Source organism: Eleginops maclovinus, chromosome 11 (genome assembly GCF_036324505.1).
Source record: "Eleginops maclovinus isolate JMC-PN-2008 ecotype Puerto Natales chromosome 11, JC_Emac_rtc_rv5, whole genome shotgun sequence".
In the NCBI taxonomy this organism is placed as follows: Eukaryota; Metazoa; Chordata; class Actinopteri; order Perciformes; family Eleginopidae; genus Eleginops; species Eleginops maclovinus.
In genome coordinates, this window is record NC_086359.1 from 8,247,082 (window position 1) to 8,274,261 (window position 27,180).

The window sequence follows — 27,180 nt, forward strand, 5'->3', positions numbered from 1 at the left end:
AAGAGCTCACTGCGGTGCCACTGTCTTGAAGTTAAATAATAAAGCTTTTAGTGAGACAGAGAATGTGACAAATGAAAAGTCAAGTCATCAAATTCTTTGCATATTTTATTTTTCTTATCATGATTTTTTTTTCAACTCACACATGTCATATTTTACATCTTTGCAATAAAACATGAATACAATAGTTTTTAGGGTTTCATAGATCCAAAAATATTTAACCTTTTTTTGGATACGTAAGTTGAACCTGTCGATAGAGTATGTGCATGTGCGCATTTGATCAAGATGGCTTCACACATACAGTACCTCTCACATTTCATCCCCTCTCCTCACTCCTTTCCACCTCTATCAGCTACAGAATCATGATATTGCTTACAACTGTGAGGTTGTAAAACCTAATAATCACACATGAGCTCAACGCTTTAAATACAAACATCAATGCACAAATAATCCCGAAGGGGAAATGGACCTAAACAAAATGGCAGCCGACCAGAAAGAACCAAGCTAATAAATAATGATATGTGATTGGTGCAAAGTGCAAATACAAAACAAACTTTTACATTGATTTGATTCTCTTCTTTTAAATAATCAACAAATGTGGGTAAGTGAAGGTTTCCTTTGCGCTTTTCAATCTTATTCAGCTGATTAGGTCTCCCATCGAGCCTGAACCAAGACTTTATGTACATATTTGACAAAACAATCACCAAATATACAAAGGAAATCATCTCAGTCTCGTGGTTGTCATCCTTGGTGGCACTGGCAAGATCTCTTTATCATTACCATCTCCGGCAAAATAATCACCATCCTTGACACTGCCGTTATCATCATCAGTCTTGTCAACATTATAATAATTATTAGACAGTATTTTACATACAGCAAGTCATTAATAAATTAAAGGTGATAAGCGCAGTTTGTGTAGTGAAAGAACACGTGTAGGCTCTGAAGGAAGCAGAGCCTTATTTACATAAGAATCAGACTTAGCCCTGCTGCAGGGAGAAATAAAATAACATAAAATTAACATTATAAAATCAAATAAATTCTGATAAAAATCTAATAAAATCATAACCCCAAACATTTTTTCAAGGGTGAATTTTAAGATCAAGCCAATAGCACCGTTTTTTTGAAGAGTGGGTGGGGCTGGTTCATTTCTGACCATTTCTTATCAGTTGAGACACATTGAAGGAGTCTTAATTTATAGTCCACCCAAATAATTCGTTGACTGAACTCCCCTCAAAGGAAAAGTAAAGAACAAAATTGATAGAGAAGAAAAACATAAGGAAAACCAAAACTTAAGTTCTTTGTCTATAAAGCATGAAGCGTACCAGGAACGGCAACTGCAGCAGTCCAGCGAGTGGTACGGGTATGAACGACCTCTACAAGGTCTGCTTGACTTTCCCCCATTCTGCAGTCTATTTTATGAGCAGGTTTTGGTGTGTATCTTCGGGTATTATGTGTCTGTGGCTACACACGTATGTGTACGTACACGTATGCACAGAGGGAGTTATTTCCACCAGCGCTGTCTTATCCTCAAATCAAGTAAACGTCACAAGGGATTAGAGCCGGTACTTGCTTTTCCTTCCTCTCTGTACCTTTAGTTTCCCCGTTCCGCAGATACACAGCAGAATGCATCACCTCCTCTCCTTGTTCTTCTCTCCTCTCGCCATCTTTTCTATCCTCATGCTGTCCACCTCAGTACCTGTTCTGGTGCTCGTAGTGCCAGCGATTGAAGTCTATGTTGAACGCCACAATGCTTCCGGATGCCATGCCAGTAATCAGAGTCCTGAGGGCAGAACAAACAGGGAGTCACATCCAAACTATAAACAAATTGCATACATTAAACCAATGCATTTTTTCTCTGGGACATCATCTGAGGTCTTGGTAAAATAACCTCACTGTTACTGATTACTCAGTATTCTCTGCTGCCCCCTGGTGACCCAGTTTCTCCCACAACAGTATTGAACAGAAAGGTCCCACTATCAGTTCTCCTACTGACTCACAGAGATACACCCTGTCTGTTTTACCTCTGGTCATGTGAGAGGTCCATGGCACGGATGCCTGCGTCGCAGCCTGGATAGATGTAAAGCTGTTTGAAGTCGCACGCCTGCCACACTTCCACCACTCCGTTATCGCCTCCTGTCACCAAGTTCTGTCCATCGCTGCTCAACAGGATCGCCTGGAGAGAAAAAGAGAAGAGAGAGAGGTCAGAAAAGGCTCCATTGTGTTGAACAACAGTTTGTTGCATTGTTATTGGTAAATAAAGACAGTATTCATGAATGAATATACACCAAAATGAATATAAAAGTGTGTTTAAATGTATTAACTCTGGCGGCCTTACCCGTGTGGAGTCATTGACCTCCATTTGTGCCAGCAGTTTTCCATTTATGCTGAAGTTGCAGAAGCGGCCTCTCTCATAGTAGATGATGCAGTGGCCCTCGCTGGACACTGAGATGAGGCGAGGCCGCTGACACATCTCTGGACCTTCCAGGGCCCGAAGCAGGTCCCCTGTGATTGTGTGGACCAGGCACGGGCCCTCTGAGAAGCCAGACCAGGGCGAATTAGTAAGGAATTTATTTTTAGTGATGGTAGTTAGCTTATATGTTGTGGGATCAGGAAATATGAGCCCAACTTCTAATAGAAATTAAAACAACGACATGTGGGGAAAACAAAATATGAGGGGGCAATCTACAGGTCATCTGATGTAAAGTATCTGAAAGTGAAATGTCTGAAAGGAACGTCAGACCAAAGTTGGTGAATTTGTCCAATGGCTTTGCGGCTGTTACTTTTTGATAAATGCATCTGAGGGCTCTTACATTTGAATATGTTATCCTTATTCAATCCTCAGTGAAAATAATCTATAAATCTAAAATTGAAATTCACGAACCTTTAGCTCCACTGATGACCAGTCCCAGCTCTGCACACACAGACACACACACCACTTCATGGTCATGTCCTGTCAGTACGGCCCTGGGAGCAGGGTAGTCACCTGGAAAAGAAAACAAAGTTAGAGACACCACACATCTTCCGGGACCTGTACTGCTTTCTAAGTAAGAGCATACTCATGTAGACATCGAGTGTACACCAGACATGTTGTCTCCAACAAGTCATCACTCACTGTTGTTGGGGTTGTCCCCGATAATGTGGTGTCGTCCACTCCAGTACCACAGAAGAAGAGTGGCATCTCTGGAGCCCGACACGATGTAGCAGTCACCTCCGATGTAGGACTCTGATCTGGCCAGACATGTCACCACATCCCAGTGTCCGAAAACTATCTGGGTCAGCTTTCCTGTGGAGAGGAAGGAGGAATGAGGCTAAGTCACAGTGTGCCCTCTACAGTAATCAGACTCGTGTAGGCCAAGGTTGATTAACTGAGGCAAGAATCAAACAAAACATCTGAAATAAAATAAAGTAAATAAAGCAACTCCAGTTTTAACTTACTTAGTTGGATTTTTGGAACCAGAACCTATCATTTGTTTTTGGATGTGTGCACTTTACAGCCGGCTTGTTCATGGTTACTTTAGTGCCAGGTGTAAATACATGGGTTGAACATGCAGGTCAGGGAAAATAAAGTCACTAAATATAAACCACAAAATCTCTAAACCGAAAATAATTTGAGGTGTAAGCCCAGGTGTATATGTAAAAAAACAAACCTAAATCTAAATAAAATTGTCCACATGGTCTTTATTCAAATTAGAACCTGTGACAGGTTTACAAATTAAACATTTTGAATAAACTCAACGCTCAACAGGTTTTCAAAATAATAATACAAACCTACCCGTTTCAGTGGAGTAAACACGGAAGCTCTTGTCCCAGAATCCGCAAACCAGGATGTAGCGGTTGTCGGCCGTAACCACGAAACAGTGTGTGTTGATTTGGATGCTCTGGTCCACGAGGTCAGTGATCTGACGCTTGTTCACGCCTGAGTTGTTGGCTACATGGGAACATAAAGGTCTCAGTATGTTAATAAGGGCAGCCTAATGCCATATGGTTCACAAGCATTTTAATGACTGTTCATCATATTTTATTACAGCCTGTTACTCAGTAATAATGTGCACAAATCCCCACTCCTACTACTTGGGTCCTTAAAATGATCGTTATTACATAAAACCAATTAAATGGAATGTGGAGATGTTTGTGCACTGACCTATGAGAGGGTCCATCTCAATGGGTAGATGATGAGCCTGCTCCAGGGAGTATCCCGGAGCTCCACGGAGGCCTGAAGGATAAAGGGTAAAAACATTAAACTAAGTCACACTCGCACATACACACATCGTAAAGCTCTCATATAATCCCCTAGTCGAGTGCTCTCTGATGCATGCCCTACAGCAGGATAATGTTGAAAAATAAAATCTTCACAACCAAAATCACTTGAGCTGCCTTATGACCCTCCGTAATTACACTGCCACGATCCATTAAACCTACCCTGCTTTGCTAATGAGGTCATTAAAGGTTAATTGAGGGTTTAATTAACACATATTTCTATGTCAACATGTGGACAACATACTAGTAAACTCTCGACCGGGTTTTAAGCACTACAGGCTTCCATAAATTAGTGTTAATTGCATAGATGATACATAAAGCCTGATATTATTTTCCTTCTGTGTTTTTGATCAATATTTTGTATCAATCCTTCAATCATTTAGTCTTTAAAATGTCAGGAAATTGCAACAATAAAACATTGTGTAATTAAGCATTGCCCAAAGTGAGTTCTTTAAATTGCATTTGTCTGATCAATGTTTTGTTTTTTAAAGTTATTCCATTTGATAAAAGGGTGATAACTTAATATTTTAAATGAGGATATTTGGTTTCTATTTCCACATTAAGATTTCATTTTCTTCGTGCTCTCACCGACTGTGTTGTGCCAGCGGTTGACGGCAAACAGCCGGCTACATGTGACGGTGACGGCTGCTGGGATGCTGAGGTGGGGGAGCGTGTTGGCCGCCACGTGAGTGACGGGCGAGTTGGAAGGGAACTTGAGCACCATGATGACGTCCTGCTGCATCTGATCCTTGAACATCAGCGGGCTCTGAGGAAGGAAACACTGGTGAGACAGACAGAGAAGGACAGAGGGACAGAGAGGAAGAGGAGGGGGCAGAGCAGGGGAGGGGAGGTCGGAGGAGAGAGGAGGAGGGAAATGGAAACGGAGGTAGAGGGAGAGACAGAACAGATGGAACAGAGGGAGGGAGGGGAAAAGGTATATTAGTGGGAGCTCAGGGTCAGAGCAGGTACACACACTGAGGGGGGGGCGCTAGGCCTTGGAGAGGAGGTGGAGGCGCTGGTTGGTCGGGGGTCAGGACTGACAGGTAGGGGGGACATGGATGGCTCTGATGTGGAGACATTTAGGCGTCGTTCTGCTCGGGGTAGCAGGCAGGACAGAGAGGCTAACAGGGCGGGGCTAGCATCATTACATACACGTGTATGTAATAACATCTTCAATTGGTGTATAGGAAAAATAAATAAACCAATCAACCTGTCTACAAAGATAAACATACTGGGAGAAACTGTCTTCCTGTTCCAATAGTGAATATTTCCTCAATACATTGGCCTAAAGAACATGCAGAAAGTATGTGAGAACAGCTGTTATTCGAGGGAGTTTTTAAAGCATATACTGGGAGATTACTGGTATGAAACTTAAACCTATGCAGGTTTTTCAAGGGTGTGGAGGTGTTCTCACCAGGTGCATGGCAGAGGAGCGAGGTGGGTGAGGCTCGATCAGCAGCTGGGAGGGGATCTGACCACACGCCTGGATCTGGGACTCAATCCCCTACAGACGGAGAGACAGACGGGGTTAACATAGGAGAAGAAAAGTTAGATTACACACTTTGGAGAATCAAAAAACTAGTTGAGTGAAGCCACATGGGCCCCCTCTTTACCTTCTTATTTACTTCTTGTGTTTGTTTTGGTTGTATGCATGAATCACATGCGCGTAATATATGTACTTCATCCCTGGAGAGAACTTTCCTACAGCCGTCTATCGAGTGAGTATTCATCCAAGAGATCTAAACGTTACTTCGACCTGATGCTACCATACCATTTTGAATGAGAAAGTCACCAAGGGAAGATTTCTACGCTGTAATGATCAATTTGGGAGTCAAACGAGGATGATGTGTTGCCATGGAAACTGACCTCACGTTGCACAGCGTCTGCATTTTCTAGGTTGATTGATCCCTCATAGGACAAGAAGTTGAACACGTTGAGAGCTCTCACTGCTTCTGGCCCCCGCTGCTTGTAGCCAAATATTAAATCGATCCACTGGTGAAGCTGGCACGACACAAACTCGCTCTCTAACGCCTGGTGGAGGTGACAGGTGGAGAGAGAGGAAGGCAGAGAGAGTCAAGAATATGTCCAGAGTCTTTCCAGTGGCTTTAAAGGCAGATACAACCAGCCCTCTTTCAGTTTTTAGAATTTCTTTGTCTCTTACCATACGGTTAATGCGGACGAAGTCTTCTGGTTTCTTGGCCCAAGCGGGAAGCTCCACGTCACACACAGAGACTCCATCATCACGCACCCCGAGCTCGTACTCATTACTGTTAACAAACATCTCAGGCAAGTAGTAGAACTCTGGGATCAGCTCCTGATGGATGAAACAGACAAAAATGTGGACTTTCCTTTTCCTTTCCTACGCAAGTTAGAATATTTACAGCTATTGAAAATGTGCCAAGCTCAGTGAGCTCTTTCTGAAAAACTCTTGCTCACTATCCTCATAAATAATCTTAACTAGTCTCTTCAGCAGCACTGTCCCATCAGCCCATCAGGAGTTTTTACCTTGACATCAGCTGTGTCTCTCTGGCAGTTCCTCCACGAACAGCCGATGCCAGAGAAGGCTCTCTCCGGGTGGTCGAACTTGTTATCGTTAGCGTTGAGGAAGAACGTGGTAAAGGGCTCCTACGGGCACATTGAACAGACATGATGAATTTAAACTGCCATGTGCTCGAGCAGCTGCTGAAGGTCAAAGTCTGGAAGTGTGTGAAGTGCAGCAGGTACTTACTATTCTGAGCATCCACATCAGTGTGGAATGAGCGGTGGAGTACATGGTTGTGTAGTGGTGGGGAGGCGTGCTGTCGTCGTCCCACGTCTCGTAGCGCTCTGCATAAAACGCTGCTCGCTTGGGATTCAGTGCACCGATTGGCTGAGGGAAACCAGTGTGAAATATTTGGATTAGTCACATACAGAGAGCAAGCCTTGGTATATGAGTGGTACTGCTTGACCTGTGGTTCCTGTTTTACTTCAACATCTTATTTTTAGCACACTTAAAAATATCGTCAGTCAGAGTGCTCTTACCTTGGAGAGGTCTCTGAAGTTGCCAGGTAGAGTGAGGTCCAGCTCCTCTGAGTCATAGTTGGTCAAGACCCAGGGGAAGATGGGGTACTGGTTCAAATCATTATAGGTCCTCCCTACAGGAACGAAAGATGGGTGGGAGAGGAAAACATGATTAATATTGTGATTTTATGTCAAATGTTCCTTTAAAGTTGTAGCCTGAAATGTACCCACGCTCTGACAACACGCTTTCCCATTTGATCTGTGCATTACTACATCAGGTTGAGTCTTACTTCAGCAAAAGATTGCATGCTTTAAACATGCAACTTGCAAAAAAAACCGTTGCTACAAATAATAAATGAAATTGCAAACGTTTGATACGAGCAACATTTAGGTGCCAGACTTGGTATTAAAATTTAACGAGGTTATATGTTCGTGATCAAAGATATTTTCAACATGGGGAAAGGCATAAAAGCACAAGCTGTTGACAAACTGCTACACAGCAGCATACAGGATGTACAGTGCAAGCCTTCAAACCTATTCAGCTACCTCATTTCAATTATTATGACATGTATTTAATAGGACATATTGGTTTATTTTTCAGATGCTTTCACATATTTGAACACAATAAAATAGCTAATGTTTTATGCTGCAGTAATTGGTTTCTATTTGTCCATTGTCTTTGTGGCCGCTGTTGATATATTAGTGTATGAATATTTATTTACAGGCCACATTGGTGACTGCTGTTATGCAAACTGTAGCTGAGCTGGAGCTGACAAAGGTTTATCTTATTTGAATCTTCCAGGTTCTTTATCTGCTCCCTTCAATAACGTCTTTTTATACACAGGCCTCTTTTATCCATACACAGGGAGAGGAATAAAATAGCCCGCAGTTTCTGTCTTTGTGGGTATTTTTGAACAACGCAGAACAGGAAATTTCAGAGCACCCAAATAACGTCACATCAGTGAAATCTTCCCAGCAGAAACACTGGAAAATATCAACATCACACCGTCAGAAAGAGAGAAAATAGAAAAACACTGGAAGCATTCTCTCAACCTCAAAATAAAAACAAAGAATGCTACAGAGGATTGGGTTGTGGGTATGACTGCTTATTGTCCACATATTATTAAGATCCTCAATAACAGACTGAGCAGTCCGCTCAAGGAATATGATTGAAAGTGGACTTTACCTGCAATAGTGTTGAGAACATGAGGTACTCAAAGTTAGAGATCTCTCTTCTCTGCCAGCGCTGCGTCATGTTGGACGACTTGAACAGCTGACGAGGGGTAGCCAAAGAAATCCGCCTGGGGGACACACATTGAAATATATTTGTATCACACCAGAAAGACACATCTCTCAAACACAGAATAGTGAAGGACCAGCAGCACCTACCTGGCTTGTGGCAGGCCGTAACTCGTTCCTACCCCAACCCGGGGGAGACTGTAGACCACTCGTTTGACTGTGGCCTGGTCGGGGAAGTTGAACATCACAGACGCTGGAGAGAGAGGAGGACACGAGATATAGTCAGCAAAAAGATAGGAACTGGCACCAAACAGCAACTAAACTACCGTGTAGTGTGGACATTAGTATGGGAGGCTTCATTGGGATACAAGAGCCCAGGCAGTGCTAATGCTTTTCATCTGACCTTTCGTACACAATAAGTGATGCAGCAGCTAATAGATCCATGAGCTGTGCATCACTTGCAACCACTCTGCTCAATATCTCAATGACCAATCTACATACATTCTCTAGTGACAAACCTGTTTAAACATGCTAATAAAGTTTGACGTGCAGAAGAATTACTAAAAACTTCACGCAACAAATCTAAACATGACAAAGAGGCATACTGGGTATTTAATTAGCTTGTTTGTAAGTCAGTAGTATTAGTGTTTGTTCAAATAATAATCATTTATATACCTACTTTATTGATTGCAGTAGTTACCAATTGTCAAGAATTGGAGAAAAGCAGTATTTTTGCTAACCTGTCATGTTACTTGTATGTATAGGCTCGTCATGTTGACATTTATAGCAAAGAATATACAATACAATACAAACTGTCAGTGGTTAGTTTTGGTGGCAGGTGCATAGTTTTAAGAAATCAATACATGTGAGTTAATGTAATTGCAGACTTACTTCTGTTGGCCATAAAGACTTCTAGTCCGGTGTTCTGCAGCAGGTAGCGCCTGGAGAACACGGCTCTGATCTCACTGAACATCCATTTACCGTGCAGACCCTCTGAGTAGGCCAGTACCTGTTGGGGTTGGACATCCTTTGAAAAAAACATTTTAACATAAAGAAATCTATACAGACAAATACATTCTTTATCATTTGAATCAATGAGAAGCAGCACATTAAAGGAGAAGCACTGAGGAAAAAGCTCACTTTTTAATTTGATAAACTGAACTGTGAAAACAAGCAGCTTGCCCTTACTTTGGCCTCAGTTGTCTTGAATGTAGGATCCTCTTCATCCACCTCAAAGTAGATCTCAGTAGTGGTGATGGATAAAGTGCCTCGAGCCACCACCACCGGAGCGACCAACTGAGCCGGTGTACTCAGAACCACGGGGCCTGGGGGGGGATACACTTATTATTATTACTTTGAGAATACACAGCACTGACACGTTCAGTACACACAACAGTTGTAAGCAATCATCGCCCACGAGAAATAATGAAATGTACTTTAACATAGTTATTTCATGTTAGTCAAGATTGATTACTTCTTTGATTTCGCCTACTATAGTGAACACTCCATCAGGTGTGTCATCAGACACAGCAACCATAGGATTAAATTAGACATTTGGTCAGTTTTTTGTTTATTATTATCATTCAATCTTCTTGGGTCAGCAAATCAGCCGGAGTTTAGCGCAGCTGCAAAACTCATTACTTGCCTTTGGAGATAAAAAGTCTTGGACGGAAACGTACTAAAAACAAGAGTCAGACAGTTTCAGTTCAATTGAGTTGAAGCGTTGTACCTGTATATACGTGTGTGTGCGTGTGTTAGTGAATCTCACCAGCAAGGTTATCAATCTCTTTTTCCTGCAGCAGGCTGACGGCATCATCGTCTCCCTCCAGCATAAGCTCCGCCTCTGGGTTCTGGGCGACCACTGATTGGCTGCGGAAGGTTTTCTTTGACTTAAGCTCCTCCTCTTCTTCTTCTGTACCTGTTTTAAGTTTATGTTAAAGGTTAAATGTAAATGCAAGATGTTTATATTGACAACATGTTTAAATTGGTACACATTACTGACTGTATTCCTCCAGAGCTTTAAGGGCCACGTCTGCGTGAGTGGATCCAGAGGCATTTCGCACAAATCTCCGTCTCCTCCTAAGGTCATCCTCCCAGTAGTCTAGACGCCAGAAGTCATGTAATTGGCTGAGGACGTCAAAGGAAAATAACTTCAATTAGCAATTTCAGTGGTGTCAATGGTGCAATTTGGGACTTTTCCTTTAGGGACAATAAAGTTGGAGTTGAAGTTCCGGCTGACATTTAAGCTAGCTACTTCCAGAACTAATTTCCCAGACTCCAAAGGCCCCTCTTTATTGGGTAAAAGGGCAGTATTTGAGCAGATGGGTGAGAAAAAACTTCCCAACACTACAAAAACCGATAAGAGAAAAAAACCATAAAACAACAAAGGGAAAAGACGAAAAGCAAGGTTTAGTCATGTTAGTGTGAAAATATTCATCAGCACTATGCTAATGTTAACAAACAGAGAAATATAATTGAGGACAGAGAACTTCAGATGCAATTTCCCCTTTAATTAATTCTTCCGCTGTGTTCAAGAGTTGTTTACAAGCAGCATGCACAGTACAATCTACCTAATCAACAGCGACAGGAGGGAGACAGGCTTCAGATGCTGTATGTCACATGTCCTCGAATTAAATCTGTGTCCTTCCCAAGTCTGGAGGCAGATCTGGTGGCACGCCATCCCTGATTTAATGCGTGTATTTGAGTGTGCCCAACAAAACAGTCATTCGTACACAGCTGGCAGCTACGATGTTAGCATTCAGCTGTCTGTCTTTGTGTGTGTGCTGAAGTTGATGTACAATTAATTATGTTGAATAACACCACGTCCTCTTTTATAAATGGCTTTATTTCAGCACTGATTGTTGTGAAGCTGCGGCAACTGAAATGATAGAATATAGGATACTGCATTAACACAGAGAAAAGCCATAATATGCAGGGGTAATGTGTTTTAGTCATTTGGACGTAACATGATGGATGGTGCTGACTTAATAATCACTTCACATACTGATGCCATTTCCTCATTATATGCAAGAAGCGTTCTTTGCGTAACGTCTGCTATCAAATGACATCCTGTGGAGCAGCAATCTAAAAATGTGGCAGGGTATAATTGGACACCCAGCTCCTCTCATCTCCCCGCTCACCTCTGTGACATTGTCCCCCACGCGCCGTGCTTATTGGTCAAGATGTTGAGGATCTTCTGTTTCAGCTGGTTAGCGGTCACATGATCTCTGTGCTTGGCGGCGCTGATGAGGTGATCACACATTTTCTCCTCCTCTCTCCGGTCCGCAGCGTACTGGGCACAGTTAGACTGGAGGACAGCGACAGGGAAAGAGTTATACAAGATGCACAAACAGTAAAAAAAACAAAGAGTGTTAACAAGTGTTCTTTGGTTACGATTAGTAAAAGATTAAGCATTACATATTGACAACATGACATGGACTTTCACATAATAGGACAAACAGAACCGGTGCTGTGTGAGTTTACCTCAAATTCAGCGTGTTTGTGTACATCCTCTGCCCTCTGTCTGTTCAGGATGAACTCTGCTTCGTTGGCAACACGTACAATATGATCCTTCATGGCGTGGCACAGAAGTCTGGTAACGGGGTGAAGGGAAGACAAACATTACAGGCATTAGCGTCACCTTCAAGTTTCAATGGGAGAAGATATATGGTACATTTTCCTAAATTAGCTCAATAACGCTGGTCTTTCTGCTGCTGAAGCTAATGCTTGTATCGATAAACCGTTTGCTTAAACAATTAATCTTTTGATTCATAAATATTTTTGTTTTTGCATTTTAATTATGTCCAATACAGTTTCTAATAAAAGATAGGCACTGAAATAGGACCAGCGTATCACTGTGCAGTTAATTGACAATCAACACATGGCACTGTGCACTTATCTTGGCATGGCTCTCATTAGGGCTCTATAATAGCCATCAGTTGTTAAGCAGTGGTAACAATGTAGCAGGTAATGTGTGAATCACAGGGAGCCTTATGGGGTGATGTGTGATATATTACCTTCCCTCGTTGATGAGCTCAATAAAGGCCAATCCAGCGTTCTTCTGGATAGAGTTTTGCCACTCCTAAGGGTAGAAGACAAAACATTATAAAGTTAGAGATTGGGTTGTGTGTAGGGAAAAGCTTAAGGGATCAAGATATTTACTTAAACATACTGTGAATTCAGTCTTGCCATAAAGCAGACAGTCCTGCTTATCGATTTGAAACATTGTCCAGAAAGGCTGCTATATATTGTCATTTTCTTTGGTATTACATACTTTAACTTATGTTTTATAAATGTTTACATGAATATACTGTATATTTATATTTACCATTATGCATATACATCAACCACATTCGTTTCCATTCAGGGATTTGCCATTCCTGTTTAACTTAACTTAATATACCGGTAGTTTATATTTCATTTCAATTATTTATATTATCAGTTTTTTGGATAGACCCTCATTTTGTTTTTACTTTATTATTTTAACTATTTCCATTTTCTTTAACACATATTTAATTAGCATTGTTGAAGGGAGCCGGATATTTAGGATTCTCACTACTAACAACTGCTTTTATGAACTTTATAAAATAGGATTTGTCATAAATGTCTCTAAATTTCCCACATTTTCACAGAGCCGAGTTTTTTTGGCAGTTAATCAGCTGATCAACATGTAAGAGGTGGCAGAAAAAGTAGCTTTATTCATTTATTTAAGAAGAAATACACACACCCATCATTCACCCTCACCAGTGTAAGATACACTAGCACACAAAAGCACAGAATAAAGATGGGGAAACGATCCAAAGAGCTTTCTAAGTGTCAATAAAAAAGCACCCATCTAAGAGTACGTGTATTATGTGTCTGTGCATATATGAGTGGAGACTTCTGAGCAGGATGAGAGTGTTGCTGAAAGCCTCAAACTATCAGAGCTCCATTAGCTCCATCAGCTCTTAGGCCTGTGAAGGACACGTGGGAGCATCTCCTGTTACAGCATCTCCCCCCTCCCCACGACCCACAGGATCGATATCTGGGCTAGGGTTCGCTCTCCTGGGCATCTAAATGCAGACAAGGCCCGGAGCCTGGGGTAATACTATACATGCTGACAAGCCGGAGAGTGGAGGGGAGGGGAAAGGAGAGGGAGTGGTGCGAGGACGGGGCAGTGTTGGAGTGGTAGAAGATGAAAGCAGTTGCCACCGAAACACTGAGTTAAAATGGACAGCAAAAGAAGAGGCGTCTGATTGTTCTGTAGAAGATGAAGCAGTAAGAAGAGAAGAAAGCGAAGTTTAAGAATCTGAGGGGTTCCTCTGAGGAAAAGAGCTCTCAGAGGCAGACTATAGTTGGGAGACAAACTTCATTGTATCAAAGGAAAAGGACGCTTGGCCTCGACATCAGGAGAAAGCTCGCAGTGGTAAGTACCTTTTTGGTAATTATTTCTTTTGAGTGTTATTCAAGAAGATAGAGATACTGTCTGTGAATGCTTTCGATGGAGCCGTTGGGCTTTGATATTTTTGTTAACAGTAAGTAGTCTGATAAAGTTTATATGAATGTGATTGACATTTTTTGACGTGATGGTGCATTGATATGATATTACATCTGCAATGCGCTCATTACATGCTCACCCCTGCCTCACAGGGCAGATCAATAACCCGAAAGCTTCCTGTGTGTTAACGACTCAGACGATTATAAAGAAAAAACAACAGATCAATTTTAGAATAGGTTGGAAAAGTAGACAAATTAAGGATCTGGACATGCTTTGGAAAAGTGGAACATGTGTGCTCGGGCAGTAAACAGAGAGGGGAGAGACGAGGGGTTACCAACCTGAGAACAGAGCAGCATTACGAGCTCCACCACAGACGTGCTAGACTTCATGCACACCAGACCTGCAGCACAGAGACATACAGTCAGGAGCCTCTCTTTCTCTCTTTCCGAAACACACACGCTCTCACACACAAACACACACTGCCTCGAGAAACAAACATATCATCAAAAAACACACTGTAGTGTCAGTGGTTTCTGCTGTTGTATACATCATAGTCAAGTTTATAAAAAGCATGCTACGGAGAAGACAGAAACAAACAGTAGAGAGGAAGATGTAGAAGGAGGCAGAAGGGGGAGGGAGGGAGGGAAAAGAGCAGGAAGGGAGGAGAGGGAGAGAACATTGAGACGGTGGATCACGAAAACAGGACGCCAGGAAGCAGGTGGGCAGAGGCAAGAATGCATCACATTTAGTACAGCACTGTAATACCAGTAGTTTTATTGATAGAACTGGAAATAATCTATTTTACAAATGTCATTATCTAGCTAGCCGTTTGAAAATAGTGTAAAATACTGACTTCATACCTGCTTGACGAATGAGTGAAGCAGCCAGCTCAGAGACACTCTCATTCAATCACTCTCAACTCATCACGCAGCAAAACATCCACTCATCCAATCACTCACTTATCTTCTCATACACAAACATCGCGGTGAGGGACAGTGAATGGGGAGACTCCACAGAGAGACGCCAGTTAGAGAAAAGGAGCCGTGTACAGCACCTGTACCTTCTATGAGCAGTTCCTGCCCATGGCTACCCAGCAGCGTCCTGGAGAGGAAGGGCGCAAAGTCCACAAAAATCTCCCTCAGCAGGGGCGCCACTTTCTCCAGAGCGCGCTCCAGCTTAGTGGTGATACTGTGGCGGAAAGAGAGAGAGAGAGAAAGATGAAGGGAATAGGAGTGAAGATAAAACAGGTAAAATACAGATGAAATTAGAAGAACAAGGAAACACTGGGGGGATATGCAGTAGGTGAGAAAGGGAGCGAGAAAAACATTCAAGAAAGAAATGTGCACAGCAAGGTGAGAAAACGGGAAGAGAGGAAAGCAATGGAGAAATCACACAGGGGAGAAGAATGAAAGACCTAAAATGGTCACAGAAGACACAAAAAATGACAGAATGTAAACGTATGTCATGATGGATTGGGATGAAAGCACTTTGGCTGGGTTAGCTTTGGTAGGGAAAGGTTAATGGTACGTCATTTTGAGACTAATTGTTTATTAATTGGAATTGTATTAAAAGGCTAACCTGCAAAAAAAAGTGTCCCTACTATAAACTGCATTGGAAATTAGTGCATGTATTGTGTCTTGCCTCGCTACGCATCTGTGTTTAGACAACATACAGAGTTAATTCATTTATAATATATGTTCAGTTGACAAAATAAAGGAAGAGTATGAAGAAAAAGAGACTTAAATATGGCAGTGCATATATTGATATTTTAAGCATGTGACTTCTGAAACAGACCTGGGTCACTAGTGTTCACAAATCTTAACTTGGTTTCAAGCTGCTCAGAGAAGCAGACAGTTGGTACAGTATCATTTCGAGTCGGGAGTAAGCAAAATATTGCTGCATGTTATTTGCAAAGACAGTTTGACTCGGGTCTGATCTTGAATCTGGGGTTAGTGTGAGGAGGGTGTGTGGTGAAGGTGGGTCAGAGAGGGGGAGAGAGGGGGGACATGGGGACAGGACGAGTATCTCCTTGCCTAAAACACTGTCCTGCATCTCGGGGAGCTGCCTGGAAGCCTGCCAGAGAGCTAAAAGACTTGAGCTCAGGGGGCGTCTGACCGCTGCGCAGCGCACACTGCGCCACCTCACAATAGGCACTGCAATACAAACCACACACACACAGACACGCACACTGATTAAAGAACACAAGCGCACACACACACGCACTCTCTCAAATGCGTGTGCACGTAACTGCACAAATCATAACAAACTTTCTAAAGAGAGAGAACATTGATAGAAAGGCTACAGTACAAACGGCTACAGTGAATTATTTAGAACGGCTTATTGTAACACCTTAATATTACCACACTGACATTAATTAGTGCCTGTACATATCATGGAAACACAACTCTAAAATGTAGATACATGCTTTCAAATAAGAAATCAATTGGGATTGTTGATATTCTCACACAGTAGTCTGCATTATACTCTAAGAGTGACATTAAAACACAGTTGCCATGTCAGTGATGAAGAGCAGTAGTGTAGACTGAGTGAGATGTGTTGGTGGGATGCGTGCAGGTGAGAGCTGAAAATGCGTGTGTGTGTGCGTGTGTGTCCACCGATTAAGTAGTTATACTAGCTTTTAGAGGTCTATATATATTAGAATCAATTTAATATACTGTTTATAGCTGATAACCTAATATGGAAATGGTGTTTTTGCCTTTAGTTATATTAATTTGTCACCTGGTATAATCAGAAACTATTATTTTTAATGATGTCATCCTGCATTTCTCCTGACATTATTAAAAAAGGGTCATGTTTGGTATCAGTATAGGTTTACCAAGGATTTAAGAAGCATGTGGGTGCACCCCAGTTGACCCCAATCTAACCCTGCTGTATAATATCACTAATGACTTTGAGAGTGAGCTAGTGAATCTGTTTTGGGAAGGATGAAGACCATAATTGTGAAGTAATAAGAGGGACAGGAATGAAGTGGGGAAAAAATGGACATATCAACGTCAAAACAAATGCCAGAGGGAGGTGCACAAAAACAAAGAGGAAGTGAATGGTTGAAGTGACTTCTGTCGTGTTGAGAGCTCTGACCTCATATTCTCCATGCTGTCTTCTGGCATGGGTGCTACTGTTTGGACAGCTGGAAGATTCTTGCTAGTTGCACCGTTGACGAATGACGAAGAAGAGGAGGAGGAAGAGGAGGCAGAGTCTGTGGCACCTAGACAGGACAGAAAGTGATAAAACAATCAGTTTTATTCTAACATGAATCAAGCATGACCGTGATCATTGTTCAGGATGACAATTGGAAAAATGTATTATACATCAGTTCAGCAAAGGTCAAATTCAATTTGGATAGGATTTCACCGGACGAGCTGCTGCTTGTCTACGGGTAATGGCCTCCGTTTGTGAAAATAGCTTTGCAATCAATATATAAAATCCATTCCGGGAAACAAATCCCTTCCTTGGTTCATTATGCACTTATGATGCAGTCTAATATGTCTGACGGGCTGGAAAAACCTTGAATACAAATCCACTCAGACACAATGAATCCCCATGCCTACAGATGTGCATATGATTCTAGTTTGGTCATTATTTACACTTCTTCAATACCATATTTGGGTCAAAGAATATCTCATTTATGATTTTCCTGGGTTATATTTCTACGTTCAGCACCAAATGAGTGGTCTGCGCCTTCATTGATCTGGATCCTATCCTTGGAATAGGTTAATACTAATCTGGAAAGCATCTGCCAGTACCATGGTTCAGTTTATTTCTATATCAGTTTGTGGTGGCTGTCAAAGGACAGCAAAGAAAGCATCAAAGACCTTTCTATCAAGAGAAGAAACTCAGCCGTGCTTCATACAGCTGCCTTTGATTTGCTGGAGGCCTTTAACACAAACAGCCTGGTCATACTGCAGGTGTCTAAACGCCTGCTGCCTCTACGCACAGTAAAGAGAAGCAGTGTAAAAATATATGCGGGTGAATGCATTTCATACTTGAGAATTTATAAGATTAAGAATAATGAGATAAATTCATCGTGGTGTCGTGAAAATGTTGTTAATCAGTGTGTAATCTCTCACCTGTAGTGTTGATCATGCTCTTGGGTGTTGCTGTCGCAGCTGCAAATATATTGGGGGTGCTGCCGGCGGCGGCTGATCCGCTGGTGGTGGGCGTTCCCACCGTGTTGACTGACAGGCTGCCAGGCGGCGGCTTTTTGACTGGAACCATAACACTCCTGTTAGAGATAAGACAACAAGGCATCAGTCAGACAAACACACACATTACTCTTTCTATCAAATGCTCCTCTGGGACTTATCGGCTCTGGATGTATGTCACTGTTGGTTTATGCCGCTATAAATAAAACACACAATGCAAATAAAAGTGTTCTGCAGTTTTAGTTAAACAATTGCAAATAGTTGTAACCTCTTAGTTAATACTTTTTAAGCTTTAAGATGAAAAATGTTAAGAGGGTATCGCTATATAGCAAACACTATCTGAAGCCAGGCTAATGTAGCTGTGGTTTTGAATAATAACAAACATCGTTTTTTTTGTTATCACACCATTCAGTTTGACAGCCATTATGTATGTATTTAGCCCGTCTTAGCCTGAGTCAGACATTGACATGGTGGGGGGGCATCTTGGAGCTGGACATAAATACCATTGTGATCTATTATGCACACTTTTCAATCAATAACTGAGCTCTCAAGGACTGACACAGAGCAAGATCAAGGAGACTAAGTGATGCACAGGAGATATGAGCAGGTCATCACTCAGCAGAGAGGCTCTATGTTAACAGTTTGAACGAGAGAGGAAAATGTGAAGCCTGCTTTATGTCCAAAGACTTTATTATTAAGCAGCAGGATCTCTGTCGCTATAACATTTTTCTTCTGAGAGACAGATGGTACCACTGCTACTAACCAAAAAAACATTGTTTACCATATTGAATTACAAACCAAACGTGTCTGTTGTAAGAAAAAATAACAAGCCAGTGTCCAAAAAAAGATCAATGTGACTGCTGGCAAGTTAAAGCACATTACGTAAGCTCGTCAATGTTGCCATCCAAAGAGGGGAGGGTCATGTTCGAAATACTAATCAAATAATTGATTTCTGCGTCTTTTGTTTTTTCAAACCTGATGTAAAGCAAATTGGACAAATAGCAGCACACTAAAACACATCTCCAAAAGATCAGTATTGACTGGAGAAATCCATTCATTGATGGGTGTGTCAGGGTGTGTACGGACCACGATATCTCTGTCTATTTTCCACCTCTTGTAGGTCAAACAGTTTCGTGAGACTGACCTGTCGAAGGAGTGGAACTGCATGGGCAGCATGGGGTGTGTTTTCAGGGCGGGGTCAGGGTGATAAGGCGTCGGTCCGGAGTCCTGTCCCAAATCACCGCCATCGACTGGAGCTGCGACCAAGCTCTTCAGGATCTCCTGCATTTCAGAGGGAGAAACCATTTGTGGTGACTACAGGACACAAGCTGTGAGGAATGAAATGGCTTAACTTAACACTTCTGTAAAAAGCTTACTGTGACTTTGGTAATGTTGCTTTTATTGTAGGCTTTGAAAACAACTTGAACAACAAATATTTCCAGCAGTAAACTGTGAATGTATAGGAGCACATGTTCTAATGATACATAACCGTATATAACCTCACTGAAAGTTGCACATGTGGAAAGATATTGACATTAAAATCTGTTTAAGGTGATTAAACTAGGGCGGCAAAGATTGGTCAACTTATCCTGTTGTCAAGCAACCAACTATTTTTATAATCAACTAATCCTTTAAGTATTTTTTTAATGCAAAAATAGGAATATCTTTGGTGCTTTCGACTGAAAAGACCATACTTTAAAGATATCACCCCTGACAAAACATGGATAAACATCTTTCACAATTGTCTGACATTTTATAAATCAACAGATGTATGTGCCAATAATCAACTAGATCCAATAACATAACTGAAAAATACAGATTTGTCCTAATTATTCAAACCTAATTTGAGATGCTCAAGGCTGCATGTGTGGACTAGAGACATTTCCCAACCACATTGGACCAAATGTCTTATCTCTATGAACACATTTAGACAAATCTGCATGCAAGCAGCCGGGTCTGACCTTGACATTGATGCCTTTGTTGGTTTGGCTGATGCTGGAGATGGAAGAAGGCGGGGCTTGGCTGACGTTGGGGTTGTGGGGAGAATCCAGAAGGCTCTCCTGTGACCTCCTGACGTCGGACAGGCTACACAGTAGATCGGTGCCTCCTCCCCCCATGTCTCTTTCTCTGTCTCTGTCTCTGTCCGTCTCTCTCCCCACCAGGCCGAGGCCGAGCCCCAGACCCATCTCCGAGCCGTTCAGGGATCCGGCCACATGGCCCTCCTCACCGATGCCTGAGTCTGTGTGGGGGAGGCCAGCGCGGGGAGAGTCGTCCACGGGGGTGGGGGTCTGTTTGTCAGAGAAGGCTGTGGATGGGTGCTCTGAAGGAAGACACAAAAAAAGTGTATTTTTTTTATTGCCAAGAAATGTATATCATCTGTTCTCTCTCTCATGTTTTTTTGCCTTCTTGTAAGCTTTATTTTTCTGCCATGTAGTAACCTTCTGTCCTTCTCCTCTTCTCTCTCATCTTGTCATCGTCTGATGTTCATGACAAAGGTATTGTTGTTTGCCTGAAGTGAGTATTGACTAGAAAGATGAATCCCCACCAGCTCCTCCCAGCATCCTCTCTTATATTGAGGATATTGCAGTAAAATAACAACAAGAATCACCTGTACTGGTTGGGGAGTTGATCTCATGGCGGATGCTTCTCCCTGATAGGCTGGTGGACCTGCCAATCTCCCGCTGGGGTTCCAAAATGTCCCGGTACTTAGACACCATGAGAACGGAGATAAAGTAGACCACTGCCAGCGCCAGGAACTGAGCCTGCTTACTGTCATCCTACAGAAAAATAACAAACATTTATTTAGTTAAAAATAAATAACCACTCAAACAGACTACAGTCTACATAGTTAAATTCACATGCTTACCACATCTCTGAAAACCACAGCTCGAAGACGATTGATGTCTACATCCTGCAGGAGTCTGTCTGGATCCTGCTAAATATGGAAGACAGAATGTCAAATGTTGTGCCAAATGCATACGCACGTGTCAGATTTCTATACACTACATTTGCATTTTATTTGATGTGTGTGTGTAAGATACCTTGCTGGTGTTGGAGGCACTGTGGATGCTGTCCTGCGACTTGCTGCTGGTTAAGGAGGATTTGCAGCTTCGATCCCTCTGTCTCTGCCGGCACTCCAGACAGTTCCTCACTGCCACGCAGCATACTGATGGACACAGAGAGGTGGAGACGAAACATGTTATCATTTGGGTCTGAAGGTTAAGTGTCAAAGGAATTATTTTTGTTGTCCTACAGATGGCTAAATGTATTTGTTTTCAGGGTATGTACTGTAAACTCAATCCAAAACCACAAATGATAAGGAAATATCAATCAATTACACAATCAAATACCAAAAACTAATAGGTGAACACATAATGATAGTTCAGGACAGAGTCCAGCCCAGTACAATACATTGTGAGTGACTGTAGGCTGATCTATGGTATTGCACATCCATTTTATTTCTTAAATACTCTTTTTAATCATTTAAACAATTTGTAGATGTCACCTCGGGTGCTAGGAAAATACCACAGCTAATAACATTTCATAGACGAATCAAAAAATCAAAGAACAATCATCAAATTAAAACAAAAATAAAAATAAACCCCAACCGTTCGTTGCAGCCTTACGCAACATGGCCTTTATATATCAAATTAGAACTCACCCAGACGGAGGCATTGCCTCATCAGCCCTCCTGACGACATGTTCTTCTCTGCTTCAATCTCGCTGAAGTTGAGAGAGCTGGCAAACACCAGTACGTCCACCATGGCCATGAGTCGAGACAGGAAGGTGACCGCCGTCTCTGAAGACATGCCCTGAGTCGCCTCGATGTTCTCCAACTCCGTCTGGAAAAGGGAGGATAAATACACACACGCTTGCCAGTTATTCATTGCGAAACAAACCGGTAACCACAGTGAGCGGGATGCTCTCTCACTGGTTTTAGAAAGGTGGTGAGGTGGTGAAATTCTATACAATAAAAAGTAACCTTTATAAAATGTATTTCCCTCTTATCCTAAATGAGCATGACCACAGCGGTCATGGTCGGCAAAAAGCAAACCTAGAACACATGCTTAAGTGAAATTCACATTTATGTGATGAAATCTGGCAACATGAGGTGTTCTACACAAAACACAGGAAGTACAGTCTGGTGACACAGGTGATGGTAACAGTGGGATTGTGCCTGGAATATATCTAAAAGGAAATTAAACAAATTCCCCTTTGGTTGACTCCAACCTAAGTTTTCAATTACAAAACATCCAGCATATCTACAATGCAAATACATCTAAACACAGCAGGTGGGGGTGAAACTTGTAAACCCAGTGAGAGGTTTGCTGTGTCTGCTTCAGTGAGCAGGGTGTGCAGGGCAGTTGAGAGTCGACAAGCATCTCTTCAGAGCATGTGAGCACAGACATTTGGGGAATAACAGACATACAAGGTGAGGACAGAAGGGCTTGGGTTGGTGCTCTTAGCTCTTCTGGTGATGGTGGGAGTCTCAGGCTCTTTACGCACCTCTCCCCCTTCGCCTCCTCCCCCAGGAACAGGGGTCACCTCCTCTCCCTTTGACCCCCTCTGGGGTCCGGCTCCTCCTGCCTTCTTTAGTGTTGATACAAATGGTACAGGCTTAGCAGATGCAACCCCTCAGGGCTTTTGGAAAACTCTCATGCTGTTTTCGCTCCTAACACATACTCTATATTCCTCTGTGAATGTATGCTCTGCTCTGCTCTGATTTCTTCTTATTATTGATCCATCTCCTGGCCTTTTAGTCTTTTTCTATTCCCCTCATTTGTATAATATTTGAACAATGCGAGAATATTATACAAATTGTATCTAAATATAGTGTATCTAGTTGCTATAACTGAAAGAACTTGATACACTGAGGCAGAGAGGTCAATAGATACAAACACTATAAGGGGGAGTATTGATTTGCAGGAAAGAAGCACAGCAGATAGAAACACTATGGATGTCAGACAAGCAAGGTTTAGTATCAGTCGCAATGGTAAATCAACCAGGACAAAGTATTAGTAAATTAGAAAGAGAGGAAAAGAGGAAAAAAAACTGCAACTTACAGGGTTGGCATTACTCTTAGAACTCTGCACATGCAAAAACAGACAAAAACAGAGACGAAAAAAGACAAGAAAATACACAGAATACATGTAACACAGAGAGGAAAAGAAAGAAGATAGTTGATTCAATAAAAAGATCATCAAACTATCCAATTAAATCATTGGAAATTTTACGGACAAGCTCAAATAAAGGCCAAAATACTGTGGAACCCGGAGAAAAATATTAAACGTTTATTTAATTAAACATTTTTAATCTTGGTGTGGGTGTCCAAACTACGGCCCGGGGGCCAAATGTGGCCCGTGGTCAATTTTTAATCGGCCCTCAGCAGATTCTAAAAGTGTAATGAAATATGGCCCACACCTAACACTTGTGCTCGTCTTATATTGCACTTCTTAAATATATGTGTACCAATATTTTACACAGTATTCCTGTGTTAATAAGCCCACTTTTCAAATAAATTCAGTAAATGAAAGTTGAAAACATTTTCTAACAAATCGTAGTTTATAAAAACAAGCCCAATAACTTATTTACATAACAAGCTAGCAATGGGCTGTTTTTTATTTTAAATCATATTCCAGTATCATGCATAATTGACCTACATTTGATTCATTTATGCTAACTTATAACTTAACTTAGAGTGAGTGGCCCAGCCTTTTGTATGTTTTTCTGTATGTGGCCCTCAGTGAAAAAGGTTTGGACACCACTGCCATAGGCAATAGTTTTATTTAAAAAATACCTTAAAGGTTTATTATGGCATCAATTAATCATGGCTTTATAGTTTATAAAAAAAGCTACAAAATGCAATGGACACAACAAAGTATTTACTACTGGGATCAGGTTATTGTTTTAACACCTAGTTACAGCCTGCCTCTGAAGCAGATGTTGACCTGAAGCTTTTTTCCTACCACAGAGGGGCAGAGTAGAGCCACTTACAGAAGGGGACGTGGCAGCAGACAGGAGAGGCAGGATGCCCCCACAGGCGATGATAATGTTGTCCACCATCTGAGAAATGAGGTGGATCGTGTTGTGGACGAAGATGATGTTCTCATTGCTGTTCACGAAATCCATCACCGACTTGGTGGAGTGGCTGAAATGAGAAAATAAGTGCCGAATGGACAACACACATTTTTAGAGCAATTGAAACACGTTATTTATACCTCCACTCTCGAATAATTTTCAATATTTCGGTGATCAATACCAATGCCTGAAAAAAAAGGCAGAAGAACAAGTAGTATTAGCTCATTTAAGCTCACCTCCTCCACACATGCACATCAGTCTCCAGGGCGAAAAGCAGGTCAGTGAGCAACCTCTGGTGCATTGGAGACCACTTGAATTCTGGGATGCGGAACATGGTTGTGCGCGGCCGGGGCTGAACTGCCGGCGCTGTTCCTCCGTCATGGGCATGCCCCTGAAACCCAGGTCAACACGTAGGTCCCGCTCCAGCTGGGCTGCGGTGCGACCATGGAGGGCCTGCGACATGGTGGGGGACAGAGGTTTGGTCAGCCAGCAGAAGGCTTTCAGTAAATCCGTCACTAGTCTAATAATACATCCAGTTATGAAATGTAATTTCATAAGAGAAACAGCAGAACACTCAGGGACTTCTTATTCCGTATTCCCTGATTCATTAGAGAATTAGTTCATGTGTGGGCAGTCTCTCTGCTTTTTTCTGCCAAGACTAACCGTCCATGGCTGAGCTTCTTATGCTATTCAATATAAGAAAAAATCAAATTGGAGCAGCAGTGGCCTAAAGGTAGCAGAGTACGGCTTGTAGCTGCCACTTGAAACGACCGATGGGTGTGAAGTTTTAGTTGATAGACACCAAAAGCGTTTGTTCTGGGTTTTTATTATATGTCCTTTGATTGCCAGAGGAAAATAAGTTAATTCACAGCACGGCACAGACTTTAGTCATCAACATAAACGCACCTGAGTGGTCGCAGTAGTTTGTATCTTCTTTGTGTCCTTGTCTTTCCCATCATCTGACCTCTCCGTGTCCGAAGTGGTGCTGGCTGTGTCCCCAGTCTTAAGCCCAGCAGCCTCTCCCTCTGCCCCGGATGTGACCTCCCCCTCTGGGAAATCTGCTCTTGATGCAGCCTGGATCTGAGCTTGGCTCTCAGCCTCAGCTATAGAGCTGATGTCAGCGAGAGGGCTCTGGATTTTGAAGGGCCCGTCCTCTGGAAGATCTCCTGAAGTGTGGCTCTGGGTCTGCGTTAAGTCAGAGCCACAGGTAGTCATGTGGGCCAGCAGGCTGAGGTCATCACTGGCGCTGCCGGTGGAGAGAACCGGGACGGGGCCAGATGGAGTAGGCGGGTCTGGACTCGGAAGCACAAGGGGGTCTGTTGCTGCCAGAGCTGGAAGCAGCTTCTCGTCAACCTGGAAGAGATAAGGGGTAATGAAAAAAGAACATTCAGACAAACGAATGTCTATTTTAGGGCAAGTAGAAAGAAAATATCAGATATTTGATTCTATATCAGGAGGGGAAGAAGAACAGCAACTCTGGTGTTGTGCAATGTGAAATTATTGTTTTTGTCAATGAAGTTGTGAGAGAATGTGCGTCAATGGACAACCCAACATCAACAATCCAAACTCTCCCTTTAAGTAATCAGAGACAATAACCTTTACATCACATCCTACCTTGCTGAAGAGAAATCCGTTGTTGCTCGGGACGCTGTCCTTCTCGTCAGCCAGTGTGATGAGCGGACCCATGTTCCCATCATCTTCCAGGCTTACTCCCGAAAGCCCCAGACTCGACCCCATCCCAACCCCTGAGCCTGGCGTCTCATCTTTAGGCGCCAGACTCCCATTCAGGTTTTGAACTACAGCGCAGTAAGCACTGTCCAGGAGGGAGTCCACCTCCACAAGAGGTCCGTTCTCTACCCCGCCTCCTCCCCCCACACCTCCACTAAGGCCTTCTGGAGACAGGTCCAGGTCATCCAGCTTCACTTCCGTGGCCTCCACCTTCTCTGCTTTAATGTCCACCAGCAGGTCGTGGACCTCCACCCTGACCCCGGGCCCGGTGCTCTGCTCTCCGGGCGTCAGGGCTTCTCCGTTGGGTCGCTTCACAGCTCCTTCTGCCAGGAGGTTGCGAGAGTCTGCGCCGGCCCCCTCGCTGTACTCGGCCTCGCTCTCAGGTGTCTGTGTCTGGGAATTGTCATCAATCTCCAGGTTGCCGTTGACAACAGGGGCGGGTACAGCGGAGAGCCCAGAGATGGTGGACACAGAGCCTTTCTTCCCCTTCTTCATGTTTTCCTCCTCCTGCCGCTGGTATTCTTCGTACATCTTGGCTAAGTACTCTTTGTGGGCTTCGTAGGTCACCTGTGGCAGGTGGTAGGGATGTAATTGGTCATGTGATCAGAACACAAGCACTGACAGTTGTTAAAATTGAGTTCAAATCAATAACTCCTCCAACAAGTAGCCCTCTGAAGCCTCATACATCATCCATAATGGCCCAATTGCTTTTGTACTGCCACAAGAAAATTGGTGAGAGAAATTCCCAGTAATGAACAGTGAACAGAGACATGATCAGTTATTGAAAACGATAGCTGGGATGAATCACAAATCAGCAGGCTAATCCCTCTGGACTTGGCAGGTCACTGAGAAATTAATAGTCAATAGGTACGAATCAATGAGGCTTTTTTCAGCATTTAAGAAAGCTTAACTGAAGATGTCAATACCTACAAATCAATATCATTGGTAATATGTCTTCAGTTTTGGACCAATAGATTTAAAATAGTAAGTAGTAAAGTGAATATAGAACAAGGCTCCAAACCGACTTCAGCCACATTTGAAAAATCAGTTTGTACATCTGTCAGGATTTTTCAGACAAAAGGGGAAAAATAACTGCACATGCATATGTTTGTTTTTAACTAATAGCGCCTTACAGGAAAAGCCCATCCCCACAACCAACTTTAAAATGCGTTCATAAATGTATTTATGATCGTTAGTTGGATAAAATAGTGATTGATGTTATTGCTTCTTCTGCTTGTACTG

General features: G+C 42.5%; 1 protein-coding gene across 1 annotated transcript in view; it reads right to left on the reverse strand.

Moving 5' to 3' along the window:
- Positions 1–100: 100 nt before the first annotated feature.
- nbeaa (neurobeachin a) overlaps positions 101–27,180 on the reverse strand; it is an 81,278-nt gene continuing 54,198 nt past the window's right edge. Inside the window, 42 exon segments of the mRNA XM_063896038.1 lie at positions 101–1,777; positions 2,019–2,170; positions 2,333–2,529; positions 2,879–2,980; positions 3,110–3,280; positions 3,770–3,925; positions 4,139–4,210; positions 4,843–5,035; positions 5,669–5,758; positions 6,121–6,285; positions 6,416–6,568; positions 6,760–6,879; positions 6,983–7,123; positions 7,276–7,388; positions 8,441–8,455; positions 8,458–8,555; positions 8,644–8,746; positions 9,385–9,502; positions 9,682–9,818; positions 10,262–10,411; positions 10,496–10,620; positions 11,634–11,800; positions 11,977–12,085; positions 12,510–12,574; positions 14,308–14,369; positions 15,024–15,157; positions 16,003–16,122; positions 17,069–17,195; positions 18,058–18,212; positions 19,277–19,413; positions 20,094–20,452; positions 20,741–20,909; positions 20,999–21,067; positions 21,174–21,298; positions 21,794–21,974; positions 22,639–22,722; positions 23,196–23,219; positions 24,127–24,280; positions 24,447–24,558; positions 24,561–24,663; positions 25,117–25,563; positions 25,825–26,505. Of these exon segments, the coding sequence (XP_063752108.1) occupies positions 1,687–1,777; positions 2,019–2,170; positions 2,333–2,529; positions 2,879–2,980; positions 3,110–3,280; positions 3,770–3,925; positions 4,139–4,210; positions 4,843–5,035; positions 5,669–5,758; positions 6,121–6,285; positions 6,416–6,568; positions 6,760–6,879; positions 6,983–7,123; positions 7,276–7,388; positions 8,441–8,455; positions 8,458–8,555; positions 8,644–8,746; positions 9,385–9,502; positions 9,682–9,818; positions 10,262–10,411; positions 10,496–10,620; positions 11,634–11,800; positions 11,977–12,085; positions 12,510–12,574; positions 14,308–14,369; positions 15,024–15,157; positions 16,003–16,122; positions 17,069–17,195; positions 18,058–18,212; positions 19,277–19,413; positions 20,094–20,452; positions 20,741–20,909; positions 20,999–21,067; positions 21,174–21,298; positions 21,794–21,974; positions 22,639–22,722; positions 23,196–23,219; positions 24,127–24,280; positions 24,447–24,558; positions 24,561–24,663; positions 25,117–25,563; positions 25,825–26,505 (6,246 nt within the window). The 3' untranslated portion in view covers positions 101–1,686.